We start from the raw sequence: 27685 nt of genomic DNA, 5'->3' as shown, positions 1-27685 counted from the left end.
CCTGACCTTTCATGCTTGCATTTTAGTTCTCTCAGATTGTGTCTGGAATATGTTTGTCGAGCGTATGTCGAGACAACAGTAACGTGTCGTGTCTAAGTGTTTTGACACCTCACAAAAACTTTGTGCCCGAACAAAGGATTTCTGAAAGCTCTATTCTTGTCACTCTTGTATATTAAATTCTGAATTGACAGGCATCAGTGACCACCTGGGTTGGAGAACTCGCTCATGAACTGTTGTGTCGATCTTTGAAATCCGCGACTTAACAATAGGTTTTTGCCCTAACAAAGGGATTTTGAAAGCTCTATTTTGTCACTCTTGTATAATAAATTCTAAATTGACAAGCATCAGTGACCCCCTGGGTTGGAGAACTCGCTCATGAACTGTTGTATCGATCTTTGAAATCCGCGACTTGTTATTAATATACAGAAATTATGAAAACAGCTTAATATTATTTAATCACAAGGACAATAATTTGACTGTAGATTCCATTGAGGATCCTATTCAAATAGAAAAATCTGGTGTGGCGCACTCACACAACTTTCCTTGCCGTTATCAAAATTGATCACCTGACGTTAGTGTCCACGCGCATCTCAAGTCTATACTATATATACAGTATACTATATATACAGTATACTATATATATATATAGTATACTACTATACTATTGTATACTATATACATCAAGTCTATACCATTCAAAGATCTAAGCCAGCTGGTGACAGGACAATAACGCTGGTGACACATGAGGTCTGCTATCTCTTCATAGTGAATCATTTAATAGAATCAACAGTTGCCAACAGTTTGTAATTGAATAATCTTATTTCCTCGAACTTCGAGCTTATTTCCAATTTCAGGTGAAAATGTTACTGAACATTAAATTATTGTAGAGATTTTCATGCCTAATCTTTTCCACTTGGATTTTTTTGTTTAAATTGTATTTGAAGCCTGATAATTGGGAATCTAAAATCAAACTTTGCATAGATGGGGCGGAGCTACTGGAATTTTCACAGATATGGGACTAGTGGCAGTTGATTGAGCTCATCAATGATTTTTTTAGGTATAAATTTGATAAAAATCGTTGGAGCCGTTTTCGAGAAAATCGCGAAAAACCCTGTTTTTGACAACATTTTCTCCATTTTAGCTGCCATCTTGAATTGAATTTGACCGAAATTGTTCGTGTCGGATCCTTATAGGGGAAGGACCTTGAGTTCCAAATTTCGAGTCATTCCGTTAATTAAGAGATGAGATATTGTGTACACAGACACACATACACTCATACACACACACACACACACACATACACACACACACATACAGACCAATACCCAAAAACCACTTTTTTGGACTCAGGGGACCTTGAAACGTACAGAAATATAGAAATTGGGGTACTTTTTTTTCGGAAAGCAATACTTTCCTTACCTACGGTAATAGGGCAAGGAAAGTAATAATTTTATTGTAGATTCCATTGAGGATCATATTCAAATAGAAAAAACTAAATTACAGTCTCTTCAAAATTTTCGCCCTCCACCTTGGAACTCTTATATAAATCAAACTTTATCCCGAAATAAATTCAAGACAAAGATAATGGAGAACACCACTCATCAATATCTCGAACCATTTCAAAGATATTCACAATCAAAAATATTAATAGATCTTTGAAAAATAAAATGGATAAGTTGTACATTGGAAAATAATCCCATTAAAAAAATTATCATTAAATATGATGAACTATTGATGAAACTTATTGAACTACTGTATATGAAAAACAACTATTTTCGGATTTTCAATTCAATTTCAAGTTTTTCTTAAAAACTTTTTAGAACTTCTAAGAAAAACTTGAAAATGAATGAAAGATCAAAAACTAGTAGTTGTTTATATATTTTACTAGCCGTCAGGCTCGCTTCGCTCGCCCGGGAGCAGGAAGGCCAATACAAAGAAAGAGTGGAATGATCCGGAGTAATCGGTCTGGGAGGTAGTTATTCTCTCCTTTCAACCGATTACACGTCTTCATAGAACTCAAAAATATATAAAGATAATATCCAATCCAAATGATGGAATGTGGTTGTAACGTGGCGTTGCGAAATATCAATAAGCTCACACTTCGGCTGACTCCCACAGCCAAGAATATAGTTCAGGGAGACCTTTGCTCGTCTTATAACTATACCTTGTGAGTTTGCCAAACGGGATAAAATGAATTGCTATAAGTTGATAATAACTGCAATATAACGCGCACAAAAAATCCACACTTTTTACAAAAAATCACAGTCTAATGTGTACAACACATTCAACACTGTGATGATAATTTGAAGAGTTACTATATTTAAAGTTTTTAGCAGGATATTTGATTGAACAAAGTCCAGATATTGAATTGGAGAGATTTGATAATATTTGAAAAATGAGTTAATTACTAGCCTTGAGCGACTGAGACTCAGGAGGCTGGCGTGGAAAGCAAGAAATGAGATCACAATTAATACAAATTTCATGTATTGTCGGAAACTCTCAGTTTCAAATAATTCGTCGTTAGCGCTTTGTTATATTTTATCGATGCACTGCACTGTGCATTGGGCCCAATACAAAATGATGAGATGAAATTACTCACTCGATGTCTTCGGATGAAAATTGACTGGACCTCGGATATGGATCGCTCACGTTGTGGCACAGGCAGAGTGTCGGCGGCTAAGTTCGGTGACGTTTTATTTTTTTAATTTTCACTTCACTCCATAATTAATCAAAAAATATATAGACGGTATTTGGTGCTGATTTACAATTATTTGAGACATTTACTTTAACATTTGAAACAGTTAAACGGGGAACATTCAACCATGGTTTCTACCGCTAGATGATCATCTCGGAAGTGGTTATTTTTCTAGATACTTAAGTTCATACACCCTTGAATAATTAAATCTGGGCTTCTGATAGGTTGAATTAATTCAAAATGGCTTTTGTCACAATGACGTTTGCAAATAAAGAAAGTAGTTCCCAGATGTAGTGATTCAAATCAGCAATTACATAATTTGAAACCGGGATATTTTTTAATACAAACAAAAGTCGAACCTCTTATCACTAGAACTACCATATGAAGCTAGCTTCTCCCTTATCAGACATCACATTCACGTGGTGATTACAAGAATCACTGACCTACGATAACATTGGCACAAGCATGTGATACAGTGATGTGAAGTGTGAGGAAATAAAAAATAATTACAATAAATAAATTTTAATTCTACGAAAAGAAAATAAAGCAATAGCAATGGAGGCTAATTTTGATAATAACGGTACAAAGATAAGCGCTTGACAGGTGATTGTCTGCTTATAACAACAATTCAACTACTATATACGGTGAGTAAACACTACTTTAATTTATTATTTTTTTGTTGTTGTCTTTCAATATTTTCAAAATCGACATCTTCAAGATATTTTATAATTCAAATATGAAAATAAAGAACATTCTTCTCGTCTTATGACAGGTAAATAATTTATGAGGCTGTGCTCCTTTGACATTATTTTAAAAACGTTGACTAAATGAGGTTAGTTTTCTAATAATATTCCTATCATAACAATAATTTTGTGGAAAAGAGTGCACAATAAATTCATTATTATATATAAATGACATACAAGAAAAGATACATAGTGAAGTACTATAAATATAAGGTGAGATAATAGCAGTAGTTATATTAGCTAGGTCTTGTATTGGGTTACAACAGCTTCTCATGATAGAAATATTTCTATTTTCTATAATTTGATCTCCTATTTATTTATCAATTTTAGTTCCTTAAAAAGAAGGATATCGTGACACCGTCTAGCCAGGGGGCTCCGACTGGATCGTCCAAAAATGAGATCAGTGGGCTCGCTTCGCTCGCCTGCATATTCCATTTCAGCATGCTTCATTCAATCAGAAAGTCAAAGTACTGAGAAAACGCAGAAAAGCTGAGAAAAATGTTGGAAAAACGCTCATTTTGGGCATGTCGTGTGCGTTATTTCAAATTCCTTCTAACACACAATTATTACACCCTAGCTTAGCTTCTTTTCTAAATTTGAACAATTTCTGTTATTTTTCTCGATAAATCTGAGAAAAAGCAAAAAAAAACGCTAATTTTGGACGTATCGTTGACGTTATTGCAAATTCCTCCTAACACAACATTATTACACCCTAGCTGAGCTTCTGTACTAAATTTGAACATTTTCTGTTCATTTTTTCTCGATTAATCTGAGAAAAAGCAAAAAAAAAAACCGCTGGAAAAACGCTAATTTTAGCTGTATCTTCGAAGTTATTGCAAATTCCTTCTAACACAACATTATTACACCCTAGCTGAGCTTCTGTACTAAATTTGAACATTTTCCGTTCATTTTTTTCTCGATAAAGCTGAGAAAACGCTGGAAAACGCAGATTTTGGGCGTATCTTTAGACATTTTTCCAAATCCGTTCTTAGTGCGCCTCTAAAGGGCCAACTGAACATACCTACCAAATTTGAAAGTTTTTGGTCCGGTAGATTTTTAGTTCTGCGAGTGAGTGAGTGAGTGAGTCAGTTAGTGAGTGAGTGCCATTTCGCTTTTATATATACAGATAAGGAAAAATTTCTTAATAATGGGTTCTAATAAATTATTTTTCAACTAACAAATCATGTACCCCTTATGAAATACGTTATTAAAGTACATCGAAATTTAAGAAATTGAAACTATCTATTCTCACTATTTTGAGTGTTAGAGGACCCTGATAGTGTCTATTCTACTATAGTAGACATAATTTTTGCTATATTAAAGACGAGACTTGCATATTTTTCTCAAATTTTTCTGACCAGTAGTTTTTGTAGGGTATGTATATCATCTTCCTCAAAAAAGTGACTTTTGAAGCCCTATTGTTGGCTAACAGGAGCTGATAAAAATATTTCAATTGCATAGATTATGTCCTAAGAACCTGTCCAATAGATTAGAAAAAGGAAAAACTTTTTTTTTAAACTATTGAATGCACAACCTCAATGAATAAAGAATAAATGAATCAAGAATGAATGAATAGAGAATAAATGAATGAGGAGTAAGTGAATAAAGGAGATTGAATAATAAAATCTCACTGTTCTGTCGCCGACATGTCTGACGCGACACAGGAGTGTGACTGTCTGTCCGACGACGCATGACACATTCCCAGCCGGCAAATCGAAATAAGGCCTCTGCTGTAGGCGTGGCCTCATCTCAGCGGTCGGCACTGCATTGGTCAGTAGCTGGTTGGCCACGCCCCCTGCCTTCTGATTGGCTGCTGATGCTCTTGAAGGCGATTGCTGTGACGTCATAGGCACACCTAAACAAAATAGAACACAGTTGTCAGTATCATATATATACACAATATTGAAATTAATAAAAACAATATAGAAACTTGTTGACCCTTTTTTCAAAACTTTGAAATATTTTGAGGACTAGTCCCGACCATTGGTCATTTTCAAGTTAAAATGTGACATTTGGAAAATGACTCATGCTCAGTTAAAATGACCAATAGTCAAAACTAAAGTTCGAGATAAATTACTTTTAACACGGCTCTTTCTCGAAGACGGAGAGGTCCGATGCTCTATCCTCCACTAATCACTCCCACTACCTAGCAGCATTCTCCTTCTTTTGTGTCTGAGTGAGAGCGGCAACACTCCCCTCCATCAATTGTTGGCAATGTTCCAAGTAGTGTACTGGTCAGCAGGTATATTGGTTTGTGTATGTTACAGAGATGTTTTCATCACAAGAACACGAAGAAAAATGACACGGCGCATCCAATTGTGCGCAGGATGTCCGTCTGTGTCTATGCTACAAACTGTGGAGGGAGAAATGGGTTTCTCCTCTTCATGTTAAAAGTAATTTATCTCGCACTTTGGTCATTGAAATAGCTTGAGTTTATATAATATATGTATACAATTACATACCCTATAAAGGGTTTATAGGTTTGCATTGGATGGTTGAGTGATGGTTGTCATGTGATCGTTCTGGGGCTGGACAGTTTCAGTCATTTGTTCCATCAGATTTGACATCAGATACTTGACTGATTCATACTTGTGGATGAGAAAACTGTGTGAGGTCTACTGTTCCCAGAACTACTAGTAATCCATTCTCAATGTCTTATGTTCTCTCTCTCACACATACTTGCAACCTCATCTCTCTCACTCATTTCCCGCCTTTTCTATGCAGCTTCCTCTCCTCCTTAATAAGATTGGAGACGTTTTTAGCCTTATAATCCTACTCACTCCCCATTCCAAGTTGGCATTGCTCCGGGGACCGCTTTTTCAGTCCTCCTACGTTAATAAGAGATTCAGCATGCATCCAAGTTGCTCAACTCAATTCACACGTTCTTCAGTCACTCATCTTCACTCTCTCTCTCTTCTCTCAACCTTCCTCCTCCAACACTTCACCTCTTTCCTCTTTCTCCAATCATCATCCCATTTCACATCCGCTCTCCTCACTGGGTCTCCGAATTCATTCCACAGAGGAAGCGAATTCAATAATGTGAACGAGAGATAATTGGTTGAGATATAATTTCAAAAATTTCAATATTACTTCTGCGTCTCGCCTTAGAATCTATTTTCAACCCAATTTTATCGTCTGAGAACATCATGAATGACTGGAGAACTGAATGGAATATTGAATTGTCGGGTCTGTTCTATCAATGCTCTGGAAAATAGTGGATTTTCTGATTATGAGAATTCCTTATATTGAAACTGGTTCAATAAACTGTATTATCTTCCCATACAATTATAATAAATAGCAATAATACTAGTAGTTCTGTGAACAGTAGACCTTACGCTCAGTGAGTTACATTGACCAGTTGTTATGCTTTCTCAAAAATTTATAAATAATTTATCAATTAAAAATGTCTAAAAAATCCTGAATAAACATAGAGCTTTCTGTCCTATCGTACCGTGACGTGTCGTCCCGGAATGTGAGTGTGAGCGCTGTTATCAGGTCTGGCTGCAACTGTCTACAACATTGATGGAAAGATACATTTTCAAGATGTTCGATGTTTTTAAACGGGTAGTATTGAAGTCAACTGTCTACTAACGTTGATGGAAAGATACATCTTCAAGATGTTCGATGCTTTTGAACGGGTAGTATTATAGTCCACTGGACAGCTGATTTATTTATTTTATAGTCCAACTACTGAACTAGACTGACGTATATTACTGACTGAACCAAACTCATCAACTTTTTATTGTCCATAGTTACAACTTTATTTAACATAATAACGGTTCCAATGGACGACCACATTCGGCCGAAATAACGGCCAGCAGATTCGTCCGATCCAACGGCCGAACGGATCGGTTGAATACGGTTCCAGTGGACGGTTACCCTTAACTGATACCGTTACTATCGAATACTGTTACTATAGTGAGGTCCACGTTATAATGACAGTGGATAAAGATAGAAGAATAGCAATGCCGATTCTCTGCATTAACTAATTATATTTCTACACTGTAAAAAACATAATTGGCGTCGTTGTGGACCTGGAAAAGGATAGTACCACCGGCTTTGTCGAATGATAGACAAGGATAGCAAAACCAAAGTTGATCAAATACTGTCATTATAACATGGATCTCACTATAGACAAGGATAGTACCACCGGCTTTGTCGAATGATAGACAAGGATAGCAAAACCAAAGTTGATCAAATACTGTCATTATAACATGGATCTCACTATAGACAAGGATAGTACCACCGGCTTTGTCGAATGATAGACAAGGATAGCAAAATCAAAGTTGATCTAATACTGTCATTATAAAGTGGACCTCACTATATCAAGTCAGGTTTATTCTTGATACCGTTGAGGGGATTGTGACTGTTGAAGTGGGAACAAGAAATGATAGAAATCTGTTGAAAATGTTGACAAAAAACGCGGGAAAGTGGTGAATGAAAATAAAGAAAATCTCCAAGATGGGAAACGCAGATAGTTGAGCCGTTCATAATACTTTTTCCAGCCCACTGTCCTCGAGCCTGATATCCTTTCTTCCTTCCAGATAAATCTCTACTTGATGCGATTGAATTTCTCAGAAGAAGAAAAAAAACCGAAGATAAAATGGGACTGAAGAAGGAGGAGAAGGAGAAGAAGAAGAAGAAGAAGAAGAGGAAGAAGAAGAAGAAGAAGAAGAAGAAGAAGAAGAAGAAGAAGAAGAAGAAGAGAATGAGATGGAGAAGAAGAAGAAGAAGAAGAAGAAGAAGAAGGAGATGAGGAAGGCGATATTTTGATTTCTCACTCGCTCACCCACTTTTTTACTATCTACAGCTGTTTTAGCCGAGGATGAATTATCCTTTTAATGTCGTTCAGCGAGTTTTTGCAAGGAAGAGACCTAGTGCAATCGAATTTTTATATCATAAACCTACTATGTTCCAAATTTCGTGAAACTTCCTAATCAACCGATTGACTTGAATTTTTAAACTTAAGGTCCTTATACCATGAGGATCCGACATTAAGAAATTCAATGAAATTCTATTCAAGTTGGCGGAAAAAATGGCGGATAATTACTGAAAAACCGTGTTTTTCACGATTTTCTCGAAAACGACTCTAACGATTCTCTTCAAATTCATACCATGGATAGCTATTTATAAGCCCTATCAACTGGCATAAGTCTCATTTCAGGGAAAATTTCACGAGCTCCGTAATACTCTTGAGAAAAATGGCAGATAATGACTAAAAAACCATGTTTTTCACGGTTTTCTCAAAAACGGCTTTAACGATTTTCTTCGAATTCATACCATGAATAGCTATTTATAAGCCCTATCAACTGGCATTAGTCTCATTTCTAGGGAAATTTCTGGAGCTCCGTAATATTCTTGAGAAAAATGGAGGATAGTGACTAAAGACACAAGTTTTTCACGGTTTTCTCGAAAACGGCTCTAACGATTTTCTTAGAATTCATACCATGATTTATAAGCCCTATCAACTGGCATTAGTCCCATTTCTGGGGAAATTTCAGGAGCTCCGTAATATTCTTGAGAAAAATGGCGGATAATGACTGAAAAACCATGTTTTTCACGATTTTCTGAAAAACAGTTCCAACGATTTTTTCAAATTCATACCCTGTATAGTTATTAATCAGCTCTATCAACTGGTATGAGTCTTTTCCTGTGAAACTGATGGTGGGTCCACCCCATCCTTTAGAAATTTACTTTATTTTTAGTCCCGTAAGAGCAAAAAGTGACAATTTGTCGATATGTTCCAGGGAGTAAAGTAAGCAATTTAGACAGTAGGTGGAAGAAAAATAAATTGAATTCGAATTGAAAATTAGGAGGAATTGAAGTAAGAGAGGAGAATGAAGTGAAAGAGAGGGGTGAGAAGAGAATGAAGAGTAACGAATCAGGTGGGAGAGAAGAAGGTGTGAGAATTACAGAGAAGGGAGGTTGTCGTTCTACCTGGCACCCTCAAAATTATTGAGGTACTTAGAACGTGTAATGGGGAACATTTGCACACATTTTAGTACCCATGCCGCTCCAATGAATGCAGAGGGGTCCCAACTGAGACTATTCAGAAATAATAGAAATTTCTCATCGCTTCAGTAAGGTCCACGTTATAATGGCAGTTGAGAAACATAGAAGAACAACGTTGCCGAACCTCTGTCTTGTCAATGCCTTCTATAGACGGTAGCTGATACAGGTTTATTGATGTTATATTTACAGTTCATTCTAGATCCAAATTTTCTAAAATAATTCAATATTATTTATTTATTTATTTATTAATAATCATTACATTACATCAATTTTGGGAATAATCCCATTTGACAGGTAACTTGTCAGTACTATACTAATCCTAATACTATAATACATACAATCAAAATAATAAAATATTTATTCAGGTATCATGTATCAAGTATCTTTAAGGATGGTAATGATATATATCATATATATATATAAAAAATCAATTTTCTTGTGAATAAAATTCTGAGATTGCGTATGGGCTTTTCTCTAATAACATTTTTTTGACTGCCTGTTTGAATAAAATGACTGATTCCATGTTTCAAATGTCTGTTGGCAGCCTATTATAGAGTCTCATTCCTGAATAAAATGGAGTTTTTTCAAAAGCTACATTTCTATGGATTGGAAATGCAATAATATTTCTATTTCGAGTATTATATTATGATTATCTGTACAAAATTGGAACTTATTGATATTACTTTAACAAAAACTACTAGCTGGTAAATGTAAATGGAAGGAAGTGTGAGTATGTTAAGGTCTTTGAAAAATGCTTTTACTCGTTGCATGTGGTAATTGAATGTAATATTTCTAATCAATTTATTAATTCAAGCCATCTAAATTCAAAATTATTAGTTTTCATGTTTATTTTTATGAAGGACTAAATTTTTATAATAATTTAACGCGTGAGATTCTAAACTTATTTTGGACTTTGGCACCTATAAATTTGGATGAAAAATAGCACTAGGACTACCTTATTATTTCATCTACCAATGTTATTACATAAGTTTCATTTACATTGTAAATAAATGAATAAAAATAATAATTGGGAAAATCAATTATATTTTATGAAGTAAGAAATTATATATTTCAATGATTTCATGATGAATTTTCATAATTAAGATGGAAGACTCTGTCTATAGTGTGGTCCACGTTATAATGGCAGTGGATAAAGATAGAAGAATAGCGATGCCAATTCTCTGCATTAATTATATTTCTACACCATCAAAAATATAATTGTCATGGTTGTGGACCTAGAAAAGGATAGTACCACCGGCTTTGGATAGCAAAACCGAAGTTGATCAAATACTGTCATTCTAACGTGGACCGCACTTTAGTCAATGCCTTCTATAGATGGTAGCTGATACATGTTTATTGATATTATATGAACTGTTCATTCTCGTTCGAAATAATCTAGTATATTTTATCAAGCAAGAAATTATATATTTCAATAATTTCATAATGAATTTTCATAATTAAGTAGAAATATTTTGTTAATATTATTCATCCCACATTGTTAGAAGATGATCTAGCAACAGAGCGAAGTGAGAAAGAGATAGCGTTATCCACTTTGTTGAATGATAGATAAGGATAGCAATACCATTGCTAACCAAACACTGCCATTATGACGTGGACTTCACTATAGTAATAATGAGGTGGAGAAAATGGAGATCTGGTCTAGGTCTCATCCCTGGGAAAACTCGCTGATGGACATGAAAAGGATAATGATTATTCATCCTTGGAAAAACAGATGATAATTTTGTCGTCTCTCGATAACAGAAGATGCGTGTGCATGTGTGGGAGATCAGCTGTGTAATCAATCAGCTTATCTCACGAGAGATATTAGCATAGAGAAACAATAGCGTAAGCTGATATCCCATGGTAAAGGGCGTTTATGTCGCATTTTTTATTGTTATCTCAAGCCAATTACTGTCGATTTTTATTGTTTTGACTGGGTAAAAGTGTATGAACGGCACAATATGAGAGACTACCAGCGTCATAAAGCTTGATACCTCCCTCGCGTTTGCTACCTTTCAGCCTGCCGCTCTGCTCTGCTCCCCACACCATGCATCAACCAAATGAGTGGTCGACCCACCCGCCACCAGGGTGCGCCTCAGTCGCTGCCACCCGTTCCTGCGTTCTATTGGCTGAGCACCGCCGGCCAATAGCAGCGCAGGTGAACTCGGGGACTGTGAATAAGAGGGGGCTACTCAGCTACCCTCGATAGCACTTGCTCACTAGCAGCCTTCCACTGAAGAGCCAGAAGAGACTACCAGCCGAGACCACTACCAAGACCAGGAGCAGAGCAGCGAGCAGGCTAATGAGGGAACCATGGCAAGACTAACCTCAACCTGAGGTGTCTTCCTTGTCTACTACCCAGCCGATGCCTAGGAGAAACTGAGCCTGCCGCCGAACCCAGAAGAGGAGGGCCCTACGTCGGCTTCGCCAGGTGGAGGAGAGACTGAGGCTGTACACCGCCACGCCAGCTGCGCCCCAAGACTTAGCGCCCCAGCATAACAACTGGCGCGCGGTTCTGGATGCGCGGGTTGGGTGCCGAACCGACATCGGAGTGTGTGCAGCGGAAGCCCACGACCCTGCCTGCCCAGGGTTTGACCGAAGGCCCCTTCTAAACGAGGAAGTGGTCGAGGAGGTCCTTCCGGCGGAGATTCGGCACGACCTCTGGCTAGTAGATCACCCGGTCAGCCCTCTCCGTAGCCCGGGTAAACCAGAGTGGAGACTGCGAACCATTGACTTGAGCACCTGCCGGCCTGCTCTCGCACCAGATGGACCTGCCCGGGACCCTCGCGCTGCGTGGTATCACGCCAGTCGACGACTACTAAACATTTAGTCTGCCTTGGTCCCTTTTAGGGCCACCAGCAACAATCTTGGTCCCTTTTCAGGGCCACCAGCAACAAACTCGGCCTTTTCAGGGCCACCAAAAGCAATTTTTTTTTCAGACAGTGGTAACAAACCCCTTGCTCGACCCGACTGACTAGCCCAATTGATGAACAAGCCACACCTTCCGCCATATCAATTATTGGCGCCTGCCAATGTGCGGCCACTCACTGTATGGAGATACAGTAACCCGTTACCACTGTCAAAACTTTTTTTCCAAACAAAATGACAACCTAAATTTTCAACTAAATGTATGTCTTTAATTTTTCATGTAAATGTATGTCTTGAATTTTTCACACAAAAAAATTCAAACTTATTTTCTTTCAACAAAATGTGTCTCTGAATCTTTCGATTCAGAATACCTGTCTGGGAACAGGCAATTTCCCAGTGGCGCCCATAACACCTGAACATGGTAGCGACTAGAACCGGAGCCGGAGACAGTGGAGATACGACCACCGAAGATTCGATGCAGTCAACCAGCCAGCACACCGAGTCTACATTCGCCGGCTGGCCTGCACAGACCACCGGTCAAACCGACAGCAGCATGACGCAGCCGCCCGCTTCCACCAGCGAAACCGGGGCAATGCAGCCACCCACCTTCACCAGCGAGCCCACTCGACCAACCACCCTGCAACCCAGCGCGCTGACCGTCAACCTGCCTGCTCAACCGTCAACCTCTAGTCACGCCACTACCGCAACCAGCAACATGGCCAACTTACCGGCTCCAGCCGTCAGCTACACCGGCAACCTCAGCCAGCTGACCAGCATAGCGACCCTGCTACCGTTCTTCCGCGGCAAGCTCCATGAAGACCCCATCACCTTCATGCGACAGTGCACCGAGCTGCTACAGGGTCACCACATTCCCAGCTATACCTGGGTCATGCTTCTAAAAGCGCAACTACAAGACGACGCCACTGCCTGGTGGAGAGACTACGGAGAATTCGTCACCACCTGGGAACAGTTCCATGACCGACTTCAGGCCCGTTTCTTGGGAGCCCATAAAATCACAGCCACTCACACAGAATTTTATGGCACCACTCACAAACCGAACCAGCCAGTGGAGCAATTCATCCGCCAGAAGCTCCAACTACAGCAGCGCTTAGGAACCAACCTGGCTGAAGATGAGGTGATCGCCCTGCTCATCGGTCAGCTGAGTTCCGAGCTTCGCACCCTAGTTCGACCTGCTCGTCCCACGAACTATGAAGAGCTGATCATGATCACCAACGACCTGGAAACCGACCTCAACAGTCAACCAAAATATAAGCCGCCGCAACCTACGGCACCCGCAGGGCCACCCCATCGAGAGCCCCCGCCGAGGTTCAACTACAACCAGCTTCCTCAGTGTCATTGCTGCCCGGCCAAGCATTTTCATCGCGACTGCCCAGAACTCGCGAAGAAACGGCAGGGAAACGGCAATACTGGAGAGACTCGGACTCCACCCCTCCAGCACGGAAAGTAGGAGTCCACAACACTAACGATGAGGTGCAAGACCCGCAGCGCCAGCCTCGCAGGTCACAACCCCAACTACAAGCGATAACCGTCACCGAAGCGGCCGGGCCAGTCATTCCTTGGTCACTCCACCGTGGATCCTGCCAGCATCACCAAGCCTCCTTCCAACATCACCAAAGACCCCTCGCTCTTCTCGGCTGACGGAGACTCTCCACAGTACCTAGCAGCCGCACCTCCACGGGCTATCAAGAATGACCCAGTACCAGTCATCACCCGGGTCACCGTCTCACAACAGCAACCGCGTCCGGCACACCCTTGCGCATCAACCACCCAGCCGTCACTTATGACCGTCTCACTCACAACAGATCGATCGCCTACCCATCACGCCACCATAGACCCTGCTAGCGTCGCTAAGTCTCCTTCCAATGTCACCGAAGACCCCTTGCTCTTCCCGGCTGACAGAGACTCTCCACAGCACCCAGCAACCGCACCTCTACTGGCCCCGCGAGAGGACAGCATCACCAGCCGACGATGAGCGCGTCATCGACCACCAGCCTGGGGAGGAACATGCAACTGTGACCCACACGCACCCGCCACCTACTGGGGTCGCTGTCATGGACGGAGTCACCAGCACTGCCCTCGCCGCAGTCGAAGAGCAGGTCACCAACGCTGACCCAGCCGCATTCAGCCACCAGGTCACCAACACTGCCCCAGCCGCAGTCAGCCACCTGGTCACCAACACTGACCCAGCCGCCGGCAACCAGCCGGTCACCAACACTGCCCCAGCCGCAGTCAGCCACCAGGTCACCAACACTGCCCTGGCTGCAGTCACCAACAAGGTCACCAACACTGCCGCCCCAGTAGTCAACAACCACATCACCAGCCCTCCACCCAGCCAAGCACCGAACCTAGTCGTGATCCAGATAGATGGACAGACTCTACCCCGGATCCCTGTCATCCTCACGGGTAAACAACTACACACTCTACTCGATTCAGCCGCAACGCACAACTTCGTGAGAGCTGCCCACCTTGACCACGGTACACGGATCCAACTGCTGAAGCTACCTGTACTGCTGGCCAACCATCCCACTAGCTGCAAAACGGCCATACAAGGACATCTGGAACTCCAGATCCAACAGCACATTCAAAATATTCCCTTCCTTGGTCTACCTGACCTATGCGAAGACATCATCTTGGGATGACCATGGTTTCGGGAGGTAAGGCAGTGCTGACTTTGAGCAAGACAGGCTAATCTGCGGCAAGACGCAGCAAGACACGATCTTCTGGATAGCGCAACCACCAGTCTCAGTAGAGATGGACACTCACCTGGTTGACAAGTTACTAGAAGACATGCCCAGCGACCAGCACCGACGGTTAACAGTATTACTGCAACAACACGCAAAATTGTTCATGGAGCAGATGCCACCCTCCATCACCACGGCCGCCACCATGACAATTCAACTCAACAGCTCAGAAATATGCAGCCAGCGGCCTTACCGATACTCACGGGAGAAACTGCAAATTATCGAGTCAGAAGTTGCCGCCCTCAAGGAACGCAACCTGGTAGAAGCCAGTGATTCGCCTTACAACTCTCCAATTGCCGTTGTCCCCAAGAAGGACAGCACATCACGGTTCTGCATCGATACCGATGGTGAATTCCATCACCGTTCCAGCACGGCACCGCAGATGACCCTACAGGACGTCATTTGAAGCCTGGGAACTTCAAAAATATTCAGCTCACTCGACCCATGGATGGGATACTGGCAGGTACCACTCGCACCCCAGTATCGACCTTACATGGCCTTCACCACTCCCTAAGCCAAAAAGCTACAATTTAAGGTCATGCCTTTCGGCCTACGAAATGCACCCAGCTGCTCCAATCCATGAGAACAAGTACTGAGTGGATACGTCGACAAGTTCTGCTACACTTATCTCGACGACATCATTGTGTACTCGGATACCTGGGAAGAACATTTACTCCACTTAGCCAAAGTGTTTGAACGGTTAAATCTATACAATCTCTCTGTCTCAGCAGCAAAATGCCAGATCGGCCGCAAGCAACTTGAATACTCGGTCACATAATCACCTCCGAGGGCAACCAAGCAAAACCGCAGGCTATCCTAGCTGTGACTTCTGCCCAACCACCCACCACCAGAAAGAAACTGCGAGAATTTCTCGGAGTAGTCGGCTGGCTACGAGAATTTTTACCCAACGCCGCTGACGTTTGTTCGCCTCTGTCTGAGCTACTTAGCATGAAGACGTGATGGAAATGGTCACCAAAAGAAGAGACAGCTTTCCGCCGCCTACAAGCATTGACCGCCAACATCCAACCACTCTGTCACCAGATTTCTCAAGACCTTCTCTTCAGACAGACGCCAGCAAGGTCGGTATAGGGGCTGTCCTATACAAGAAATCAACTGGCATACGCCAGTGCCAAGCTGAACCACACGGAACAGCAGTATCACAGAAACGAACAAGAGTGCCTTGCGGTTGTCTGGGCAATAAAGTGATATTGCTCTTACCTGGAAGGCAGGTCATTCATACTCCGTACCGACAATAAGGTGATTACCTGGTTACAAACTGCAGAGGACAGCCGCGCCAAACTCACTCGATGGGCCCTGCTCCTATAAGAATTTGACTTCACCCTAGAACACTGCCCGGGTAAAGAGAATCAGTTCGCCGACGCACTGTCACAGCAATGCACAACGAAAAAGTTGAGGAGACCAGTCAACAACTAGAACGAACCATGCCTCCCGAATCCTGCCAGTCACCAGTGAACCCGCTATGCTAGCAAGCATCGCAAACGAAACTGAACTGTTAGAAGAGATTCGGAAAGCACAGGCCACAGACAACCAGATCAACGTGCAGGTGCAACGAAGGATGGAGATGAAACCCCGACCGTGGAGGATCAACCGGGAAATGATCAAGTATTCCTCACCAGTTACGCCTACTACACAACCGACTCTGGGAGAAGAAAACATGCAACGGTTGGCGAATAGTCATACCGCCCAACTTTTGCACCCGGCTACTTTTCCGCTATCACGACGATGATCTAATGGGACATCCAGGCTACGCCGAAACCTACCGAAACATCGCTACATACTACACTTGGCCCCGTATGAAGGCGCAGATAACCGCGTACGTACAAAATTGCCTGCTGTGTAGTTGCTCAAAAGCGTACAACCGGAATCACGAACCTACGCAATGACAGCGACAGTCTACTAGACCATGGGAAACCGTATGTCTCGATCTGATGGGCCCCTACCCACTCTCCAAGTGAAGAAATCTATTCATATTGGTCATCACTGATTCTTTCTCCAGGTGGATAGAAGCCTACCCGCTGCCTCACAGTGACGCCAACACGATTGGCTGCACAATGGATACGCACCTGTTTCCCAGATGGGGATACCCAAAAATCCTCTCTCCGACAATGGCACTCAGTTAGTATGGAACGAACTCTGCCTCAAATGGGGAGTCTTACACTACACCACGCAATTTATCACCCCCAGCCAACCCTACCGAGAGAAGGAACCAGGAACTCAGAAGGGACTACGGATCGCCTACAAAACAACACAAGAATGGGAGAACCAACTACCATCCGTCTATTCACCCTGCGAAATCGACAGAACACGGCAACAAGATACAGTCCCAGTCAAATCCTGTTTGGCCAAACCCTTCCACGGCCAGGGGAATGGAGCCACTGGCCCGAAAATCAACTCAAACCGCACAAAGACCATATTAACCAGCGTCTACACACGCTAACCGCAATCCAATGCAAAGCCATGTTGAACCAAGCAAATTATCTCAATAGGAAGGGAGACCCGATAGCCGAGACACAGCCTCGTTACCAGATCGGCGACCAGGTGCTCACATGGAATCATCAACTCTCAAACAAGGCTCAGAAATTCCATGCGGGCCTAGCACCCAGATGGAAGGGACCATATACGGTCGCCCACAACCAAGGAGCTGTCTACTGGATCACCCGTGACAACGAGACCATCAAGGTGTACAAGACTCAACTACGCCCGGCTCCAACCACCGACCAGCAACATCTCTTGGAATAACAACCCACCTGTTGGGGGAGACCCCTGGTCTTATTTCTGTAATTATTGACCACAACCCACCTGTTGGGGGAGACCTTCTGGTCTTATTTCTGTATTATTGACCACAACCCACCTGTTGGGAGAGACCCTTCTGGTCTCACTTCTGTAAAATTATCGCCCAATGGCACTTTTGTATATTTTGTAAACATTGTATCTTGTTTTTGCAATCAATAAATTCTCGCCGTGGCTACCTCAAATGGGGGGGGGGAAATGATACCTCCCTCGCGTTCGCTACCTTTCAGCCTGCCGCTCTGCTCTGCTCCACGCCACGCATCAACCAAATGAGTGGTTGACCCACCCGCCACCAGGGTGTGCCTCAGTCGCCGCCACCCGTTCTGCGTTTCTATTGGCCGAGCACCACCGGCCAATAGCAGCGCAGGTGAACTCGGGGACTGTGAATAAAAGGGGGCTACTCAGCTACCCTCGATAGCACTTGCTCACTAGCAGCCTTCCACTGAAGAGCCAGAAGAGACTACCAGCCGAGACCACTACCAAGACCAGGAGCAGAGCAGCGAGCAGGCCAATGAGGGAACCACGGCGAGACTAACCGCAACCTGAGGTGTCTTCCTTGTCTACTACCCAGCCGATGCCTAGGAGGAACCGAGCCGGCCGCCGAACCCAGAAGAGGAGGGCCCTACGTCGGCTTCGCCAGGTGGAGGAGAGGCTGAGGCTGTACACCGCCGCGCCAGCTGCGCCCCAGCCTAACAACTGGCGCGCGGTTCTGGATGCGCGGGTTGGGTGCCGAACCGACATCGGAGTGTGTGCAGCGGAAGCCTACGACCTGCCTGCCCGGGGTTTGCGAGAAGGCCCCTTCTAAACGAGGAAGTGGTCGAGGAGGTCCTCCGGCGGAGATTCGGCACGACCTCTGGCTAGTAGATCACCCGTCAGCCCTCTCCGTAGCCCGGGTAAACCAGAGTGGAGACTGCGAACCATTGACTTGAGCCCCTGCCGGCCTGCTCTCGCACCAGACGGACCTGCCCGGGACCCTCGCGCGGCGTGGTATCGCGCCAGTCGACGACTACTAAACATCTAGCCTGCCTTGGTCCCTTTTAGGGCCACCAGCAACAATCTTGGTCCCTTTTCAGGGCCACCAGCAACAAACTTGGCCTTTTTCAGGGCCACCAAAAGCCATTTTTTTTCAGACAGTGGTAACAAACCCCTCGCTCGACCCGACTGACTAGCCCAATTGATGAACGAGCCACACCTTCCGCCATATCAAGCTTCACAGGAAAGAATTACGTGTACTATCAGTTTGAGATAACAGTAAAGTTTCGACATAAACGCCTTATATCATGGGATATCTACTTATGCTATTGTTTCTCTATGATATTAGTCTAGAATATTTTAATCGACTTGATCAAAATAATCTGATTTGTTGACATGACATGGTATATCATCCTAAATTAGAGTATATCATAATTTTAAAAATTAATTATAGTTCTACAGTTTAAAGTGATCATTTTCTTTTTGAGTGTATGTGTTATTCATTTGTTTGTGAACAATCTGAATTGGAACTTTTCGGTTTTCAAATGTTTGAACTGGAAATTAGACTTAAATTCGAAAGTGTATGGAACATAACCTACTTTTTGGACTATAGTGTATAAATCAAAATTTGGAGGAGATATAGTTTTGGTCTGTGCCTGTTGGACCTTCCCCAATCATTTTAAAGAATCGTGCTTTGTGTATCATGGAATAGATAAATAAATATGAATAATGCCTCTATGCTTATGTACTTCAGAGAGAAGCTCGGTGCTCCGATATTATAAGAAAAACTTCAGAATTCTCATGATTTACTTACTAGAACAGTAGACCTCACGCAGTATTCTCATCTGCAAGTACCTGATTGAAACTATAGACCTTATGGAAATACAGCAATAGACTGGCTTCTCCACAGATCTGTATAATCACTTGTCAGCTGATTTATGATGAATAATTCTATAGTCTGATTTTTACTCTAATATAGGCGAATGAAGGAGGCTCCTTTTGCCTTTTATATTATCTTTGAAATGCAAAATTTCCAAAAACCTTTTATATACGTCGACGCGCAATTAAAAAAGAACATACCTGTCAAATTTAATGAAAATCTATTACCGCGTTTCGCCATAAATGCGCAACATATAAACATTTAAACATTAAGAGGAATGCCAAACCGTCGACTTGAATCTTAGACCCCACTTCGTTTGGTCAACTAACATCAAAGCTAATCTCCTTCAAGACATAATGGCAACAGGTCAGCCCGAGTTGGAAGCAGAGAAAGTTCGAGAGAAAATACTATGTTATTTTAGTTATTAAATGCATGCGTCATTGCTGAATTCAAAACATAGCAGAGGTTATGATGGTCTATCAATGAATATAATTGGAAAATGTATTAATGAGCTTATTTCTCCTCTAGTAGACATAATTAATTCAATGCTGGAATATGGAGTTTTCCCAGATCGCCTTAAAGTCTCCAAGGTTATCCCTGTCTACAAAAAAGGTGAAAAAACTAAAATTTCAAATTATTGCCTAGTTCTATCCTGCCTGCTCTTTCGAAAATCTTTGAAAAATAATATATTTGCGTCTGACTAGTTACTTAACTGAATTCAAGCTTATTCCTTCCTACCAGTATGGTTTTGTCAAAGGGCGATCAACTATTGGTGCAGCTATAAACTTATATGAAAAAGTACTGGATGAATAAGATAAGGGGAATTTCTCTTCAGCTGTACTGCTGGACCTCTCAAAAGCTTTTGATTGCGTGGATTTTGATATCTCGTGAATAAATTGCGTAGCTTAGGAGTAAGAGGTATCTCCCACACACTAATGAAATCATATATGATTGAGCGTACTCAGTATGTCTGTCTAACTTCGCCTTTGGAGAAGTTTCATCCTCTAAATTAGAATTAAAAATGGAGCCCTCAGGGCTCAATCCTGGTCCACTACTTTCCTTTTGTACATATCAGATCTGCATTCAGCTGTATCAGATGATGTCCATTTTACACTCTACGCTGATGACACAACTCTTTTATTTACTGATGAAAATGTAAATAATCTTGAAATAGACATGAACATCTCAACCAACGCTGTCGTCCAGTATTTCAATAATGTCTGTCTATCAATAAACTCTATGAAAAGCCAAATTATACACTTTAAAAATGATCCTATACTTCCCCAATTATATATTGGTTATAATGAAATTGAAAGCACTGACTCTGGTCATATGCTAGGGGTAAATTTTGATGAAAGGCTGACATGGACTTTACATGTTGATAGTATGATCAGGAAAATAAGAAAAAGTCTCTTCCTTATCAGAAATCTGGTGAAGTATGTTCCACACAACACCGTTAAAGTAGCGTACTTTGCTACATTTTATTGTTATGTGTGTACGGTATAGAGCTTTGGGGTGGTACTTCAAAGGAAAATATTCAAAGAGTATTTGTACAACAAAAGAAAGCGATAAGGTATATGGCGGGGCTCGGATACAAACCACCCTTTGCTAGAGAAACATTTGATCACTATCCCTACTAACCACTGATCTATTGATAATTAGAAAGCCCGGTTTTCGGTTATTACACCATTGTCAATCTCTGATAAACTAAAACTAATACAAGAGCAGCAGATTTATACTAGTAGCGAGTACTGCTATTGGTCGAGGCATGAACGCCTGCCATTGGCCTAGCTAGACAGTCTCCCTCCCCCTCAACGGTGGTGACAAAATGGCGGCTTGAGCAACCGAATCGCCATGATAATAAAATTACTTTACTAAGAGGGGGAGGAGACTGTCTAGCTAGGCCAATGGCAGGCGTTCATGCCCTCGACCAATAGCAGTACTCGCCTACTAGTATAATTCTGCTGCTCTTGTATTTAGTTTTAGTTTATCGAGATTGACAATGGTATAATAACCGGAACCGGTCTTCTGATTATCAATAAATCAGTGGTTTTTTGACAATTTCTTAGTCCCTTTTCATTCAATATGAATAATTACCACAATATCAACTTCTCAACTACACAAAAGGATAATAATCATGTTTTTCACGGTCTCTCGAAAACGGCTCTACAATTTTCTTCAAATTTTCACCATGGATAGCTATTTATAGCCCAGCAACTGACATGAGTCTCTTTTCTGAGAAAATTGCAGGAGCTCCGAAATATTCTTGAAAAATGGCGGATAATTACTAAAAAACCACGATTTCTCAAAAGATAACTTGACTAATTTTTTTTTTCAAATTCATACCCGTATAGTTATTTATCAGCTCTATCAACTGGCATGAGTCTCCTTTCTGGGAAACTATGGGGGTCCACCCCATCCTTGATAATGGACTAGTAACCTCCTTCTCGTGCATGAGGTAGGTAGGTAGAGCAGTTCATAAAAGAACACATAGTCGAGATATTTCATCTGTAAAACAGCTGTTTTGACGACTTTTGAAAAATCATCGAATTTCACAATTTACACAAAGGAAAAAGTACTCTGAAAACAATTATATACACATATGAAGTAGTCTGATCGCAAATATTTTTGCCGCCAATCGTCATTATGTTATTCCCCTAAATTATTCTCGTCTAAGAATGAGGCTTACAGTTCAATGAGCAAGGAAAGTTGTGTGAGTGTACCACACCAGATCTTTGGATTTGGAACCAGAAGATTATTGTGTTCTGTGTATCATCAAATAGATAATAATATGAAGTATGCTTCTATGTTGTTGTACTTCAGAGAAAGCGGTCCCCCCGATATTATAAAGGGCGTACAGATATACGCGCCGCGAACATGAGCAATTCACTTTAATCAGCTGATGTCAAGGTTTTATATCTATATCTTACCGTTTCTGTAAAATATAGATATAATCAGCTGTTTAAAAGTGAATTGTGAATTGTTTTTATCCTTAGACCAGTTATAGAATAGACACGCTGGGAAGTCTAGCCTCTGAAGCCAAATCTACTGCCAAATCCGCCCATCTTGACGTCCAACCAAGCTAACAACAATGCTTGTTCAACAACAATGTTCAACAACATTGTTCAACATCATTGTTCAAAACAACAAACTCAAAAAAGTTTTCTATAATTTCTTTCTGATGCGTGACGTCACTGTTTGACGTCAAGATTGGTGGATTTGCTGTAGATGTTGGCTTCATCGACTTTCAGTATGAATATACAATGAACCGTGTCTATTCTATAACTGGTCAAGTTTATATCTTATCCCGTTTCTGTGGAAATACAGATATAATCGCTGATTATAAGTGAATTGGCTCATGTTCGCGGCGCGTATATCTGTACGCACCTTTAGTAAACCTTCCATCACACTTCAGAATTCGTATGGTTTGTTTATTACTATTATGATTGTTCGCAAGCATCATGTTCATATAATTTTATATACTTTGGAAAAATGTGTGAATGATTCAACAACAGCTTTTCATACAATTTTAACGAAGAGTAAACTATTTTCTAGTACAGTTTTATTGTGATTAAAAAGAACTCAGCCTCTTCTTCTTTTTCTTCTTCTTCTTCTCTTCCTTCTACTGCTCCTCCTCCTCCTCATTCTTTTTCTTCTTCTTCTCCTTCTTCTTCTAATGAACTCAGCCCAGGGCTGAGAAGGAGCCTGTCTGTAAGCTTTCAGAGAGAAAAATCATGAACAAAAACTGCTCGTTTCTTTCGACACTCGAAGTTCTAACAATCTTTGAAACATTAATCGCCCCCTGCTTCCTGTACAGGCTTTTCTTTCTTATTATATTCGGACTCACGACTCAGATTTGAGAGGGGAAAATGTAGAAAAATAGAGAATCAGGAAGTTTTCATGAGCGTTTAATGAATTGATTTTTGCTGTGTCAGAAACAAGCGAGTTCTTTCAGCCGTTCGATGGTTTTTTAATAACATTGTTTATTCCAATAACTGTTCAGCCACTCAAAATTAACTGGAGAACTCGCTTAAAATGCCTCTGATATTCCTTCAGATGTTATATTGGAAGCAGTGAAAAGCCAAGAAAAGTTGTGATCCTATTAGATATTAAGCTATAGTGAGGTCCACGTTATAATGACAGTATTTGATCAACTTTGGAATTGCTATCCTTGTCTATCATTCGACAAAGCCGGTGGTACTATCCTTTTCTAGGTCCACAACGATGCCAATTATGTTTTTGACAGTGTAGAAATATAATTAATTAATGCAGAGAATCGGCATCACTATTCTCCTATCTTTATCCACTGTCATTATAACGTGGACCTCACTATAGCAATTCCTGTATATTATATTTATATTAAATAAAAAGGCTAAGAACTTGGAAAAAAACGACAGATTTGTTGATACTTATTAGAAAGATCGGTGTCAGTTATTACAACATTGTAAATACCTGATTTGCTAAAACTATATATAAAAGCAGCAGAATTTATACCAGTAGGCGACTACTGCTATTGGTCAAGGGCATGAACGCCTGCCATTGGCCCAGCTAGACAGTCTCCTCCCACTTAACGGTGTCACAAAATGTCGGCTTAAGCCACAGACTGTCTAGCTGGGCCAATGGCAGGCGTTCATGCCCTTGACCAATAGCAGTACTCGCCCACTATAGTGAGGTCCACTTTATAATGTCAGTGGATAAAGATAGAAGAATAGCGATGCCGATTCTCTTTATCAATTAATTATATTTTTACACTATCGAATACATAATTGGCATCGTTGTGGACCTAGAAAAGGATAGTACCACCGGCTTTGTCGAATGATAGACAAGGATAGCAAAACCAAAGTTGATCAAATACTGTCATTATAACGTGGACCTCACTATATAGTATAAATTCTGCTGCTCTTATATATATAGTTTTAGCTCATCAGAGATTTACAATGTTGTAACAGCCGAAACCGGTCTTTCTAATAAGTATCAACAAATCAGTGGTTTTTTGACAATTTCTTAGTCTTTTTATTTGATATGAATAACAACCACAATATCAACTTCTCAACTACACAAAAAAATATTTATATGTTTATTCATGTCCAACGGATCTCGAAAACGGCTCTAATGATTTTCACGAAATTTGGAACATGGTAGGTTTATGATATAAAAAATCGATTGCACTAGGTATCATCCCTGGAAAAACTCGCTGAAGGACATGAAAAGGATAATAATTTTTCATCCTTGGAAAAACATATGATAATTTCGTCGTCTGTTGAAAACGGAAGATGAGAGTGCCTGGATGGGATGGAGACAGAATTATGTTCAGCTGTTGAACTATTGCAATAAATCAGCGGATCTCATGAAAAGTACTATCATAGAGAAACAATAGCGTAAGTAGATATCCCATGGTATAGGGAGTTTATGTCGTAACTTTTACTGTTATCTCAAGCCGATAGTCCACGTAGTTCTCTTCCTTGAAACTGTGTGACGCTGGTAGTCTCTCATATTGTGCCGTTCATACACTATCACCCCAACAAAACAGTAAAAATCGACAATAATCGACAGTAATCGGCTTGAGATAACAGTAAAAGTTACGACATAAACTCCCTATACCATGGGATATCTACTTACGCTATTGTTTCTCTATGGTACTATCTAAAAATTTTAATCGACTTGATCGAAATAACCGATTTGTTGACATGACCAATATGAGATTTATTCAAGATACATTATTTTTTTATTCATATTAACAAATATTGTGGCAAACATAGTTTATCATTCTAAATTAAAGTATATCAATATTTTCAAAGTTAATAATTATTTTACAGTTTTAAGTGATTATTGAGTGTTATTTTGTCATTAAATTTGGTTTGTAAACAATCTAGATTAGAAGTTTTCTGTTTTCAAAAGTTTGGACTGAAAATTGGACCTGAATTCAAGTTTATATAACATAAGCGACTTTTTGGACTATTTATAGTGTATACATAAAAATCCGGGGAAGAAACAGTCTTGGGCTGTGTCTGTTGGTCCTCCCCAAATCAATTGAAAAAATTGTAATATGTGTATCAATAAATAAATATAATTAACTATGCTTTTATGCTTCTATGCTTTTGTACTCATGAGCGAAGCTCGGTGACCCGATATTATTGTATTAATTGTATTATTGTATTAATATCGGGGCATCGAGCTTCGTTCGTTGTTTTTATTTATTGATAAACAGAACACGATTCTCTAAAATGATCGTGTTTATATTTCACAGTTGGCAGCCTTATGTCATCTTATGAATTTCGAGGAAGCGATATTTTGATTTTCACATACTCACTCCCTCACTCACTTTTTTACTATCCACAGCTGTTTCAGCCAAGGATGAATTATCCTTTTAATGTCGTTCAGCGAGTTTTCCAAAGAATGAGACCTTGTGCAATCGAATCTTTATATCATAAACCTACTATGTTCCAAATATCGTGAAAATCGTTAGAGCCGTTTCAAGATCCATTAAACAAAAATAGCCACATATAAAATAACCAGATATATAAATACAGAAATCGCTCGCTAATAGGATTTATTGATAAACATGATAAACATACTATGTTCCAAATTTCGTCAAAATCGTTAGAGCCGTTTTCGAGATCCGTTGAACATAAATAACTAGATATGAAAATAGCCGGATATGGAAATAGCCACTTATAAAATAACCAGATATATAAATACAGAAATTGTTCGCTTAATATAATAGGATATATTGATAAACAGAACACAATTCTCTAAAATGCAATATTTTCATTTTTCACATACTCACTCGCTCACTCACTTTCTTACCATCCACAGCTGTTTCAGCCAAGGATGAATTTAATAAAAATATTAAACCACATATAGAATAACCAGATATATAAATACAGAAATTGCTCGCTTAATATAAAAGGATTTATTGATGAACAGAACACAATTCTCTTAAATGCAATATTTTGATTTTCACATACTCACTCGCTCACTCACTTTCTTACCATCTACAGCTGTTTCAGGATAGTACCACCGTCTATGTCGAATGATAGACAAGGATATCAAAACCAAAGTTGATCAAATACTGTCATTATAACGTGGACCGCACTATACATATAACTAACTATCTTTCCACACTAACTTGTATTCTCGAAGTTCGTTGTTACAGCTCTATATATCGTATGCATATACTTGGATATTAACACATAATATATACCGTCCTTGTGAAACCATATACGTATAATAATGGTACACATTTTATCAGTGCTCCTCATGCAATTTAATGGGAAGCACTTATCTGAGCTCGGTTTGTTGCATCAAATTGTACAGAAGTTTAGCAAAGCCACTGTAAATTCTGTCCCACATTCTCTACGAGAATCTGAGACAGTTATCAGAATGTGAGACATTCTCTATTTCCGACAGTCTCACAATAGACTTTGGATTATCAGGTACTCGAATATCTAAGTCGAGAGCTTCATACTTGGAGTGGACAAGAAGTGATATGAAGTTTGAGACATTAGTAGATACTAGTAGTTCTGTGAACAGTAGACCTCACGCAGTTTTCTCATCCACAAGTATCTGGTGTCACCTGTTCACTGGCTTCTTCAGACATCCTATACTATTAAACGAGCAACTTCTGTTATCTGTTTAGATGTTTAGATGTGAGATGTTTAGATGTTCAGATGTTTATATGTTTGAATTTCACCGGATCTCCAAAACAGTTCCAACGATTCTCACGAAATTCAGAACATAGTAGGTTTATAATATAGAGAGTCGATTGCACTAGGTCTCATCTGGGAAAACTCGCTGAAGGACATTGAAAGGATAATTATCATTCATCCTTGGGAATACAGCTGATAATAATGAATATTTCGTCGTCTGTTGATGATGGAAGTGAATGAGCGAGTCATGTGTGTGGGACTGTGTCAACATTATGACTCAACTGTTGAACTTT

The 27685-nt window shown here is 40.6% G+C and overlaps 1 protein-coding gene across 1 annotated transcript; it reads right to left on the bottom strand.

Annotated features, from left to right (window-relative positions):
- Positions 1–1884: 1884 nt before the first annotated feature.
- LOC120352969 lies at positions 1885–27047 on the bottom strand. The gene is made up of 3 exons (XM_039435330.1): positions 26736–27047; positions 5070–5293; positions 1885–1986 (listed from the first exon to the last, which is right to left on the bottom strand). The coding sequence occupies exons 2-3, from the start codon at positions 5283–5285 to the stop codon at positions 1885–1887; spliced, it is 318 nt and encodes a 105-aa protein (XP_039291264.1). The 5' UTR covers positions 5286–5293; positions 26736–27047.
- Between the last annotated feature and the right edge of the window lie 638 nt (positions 27048–27685).

This window comes from Nilaparvata lugens, chromosome 9 (assembly GCF_014356525.2).
Source record: "Nilaparvata lugens isolate BPH chromosome 9, ASM1435652v1, whole genome shotgun sequence".
NCBI classification, from domain to species: Eukaryota; Metazoa; Arthropoda; class Insecta; order Hemiptera; family Delphacidae; genus Nilaparvata; species Nilaparvata lugens.
The sequence above is the reverse complement of the archived record's forward strand: the minus strand, read 5'-3'. Positions and strand labels throughout refer to the sequence as shown.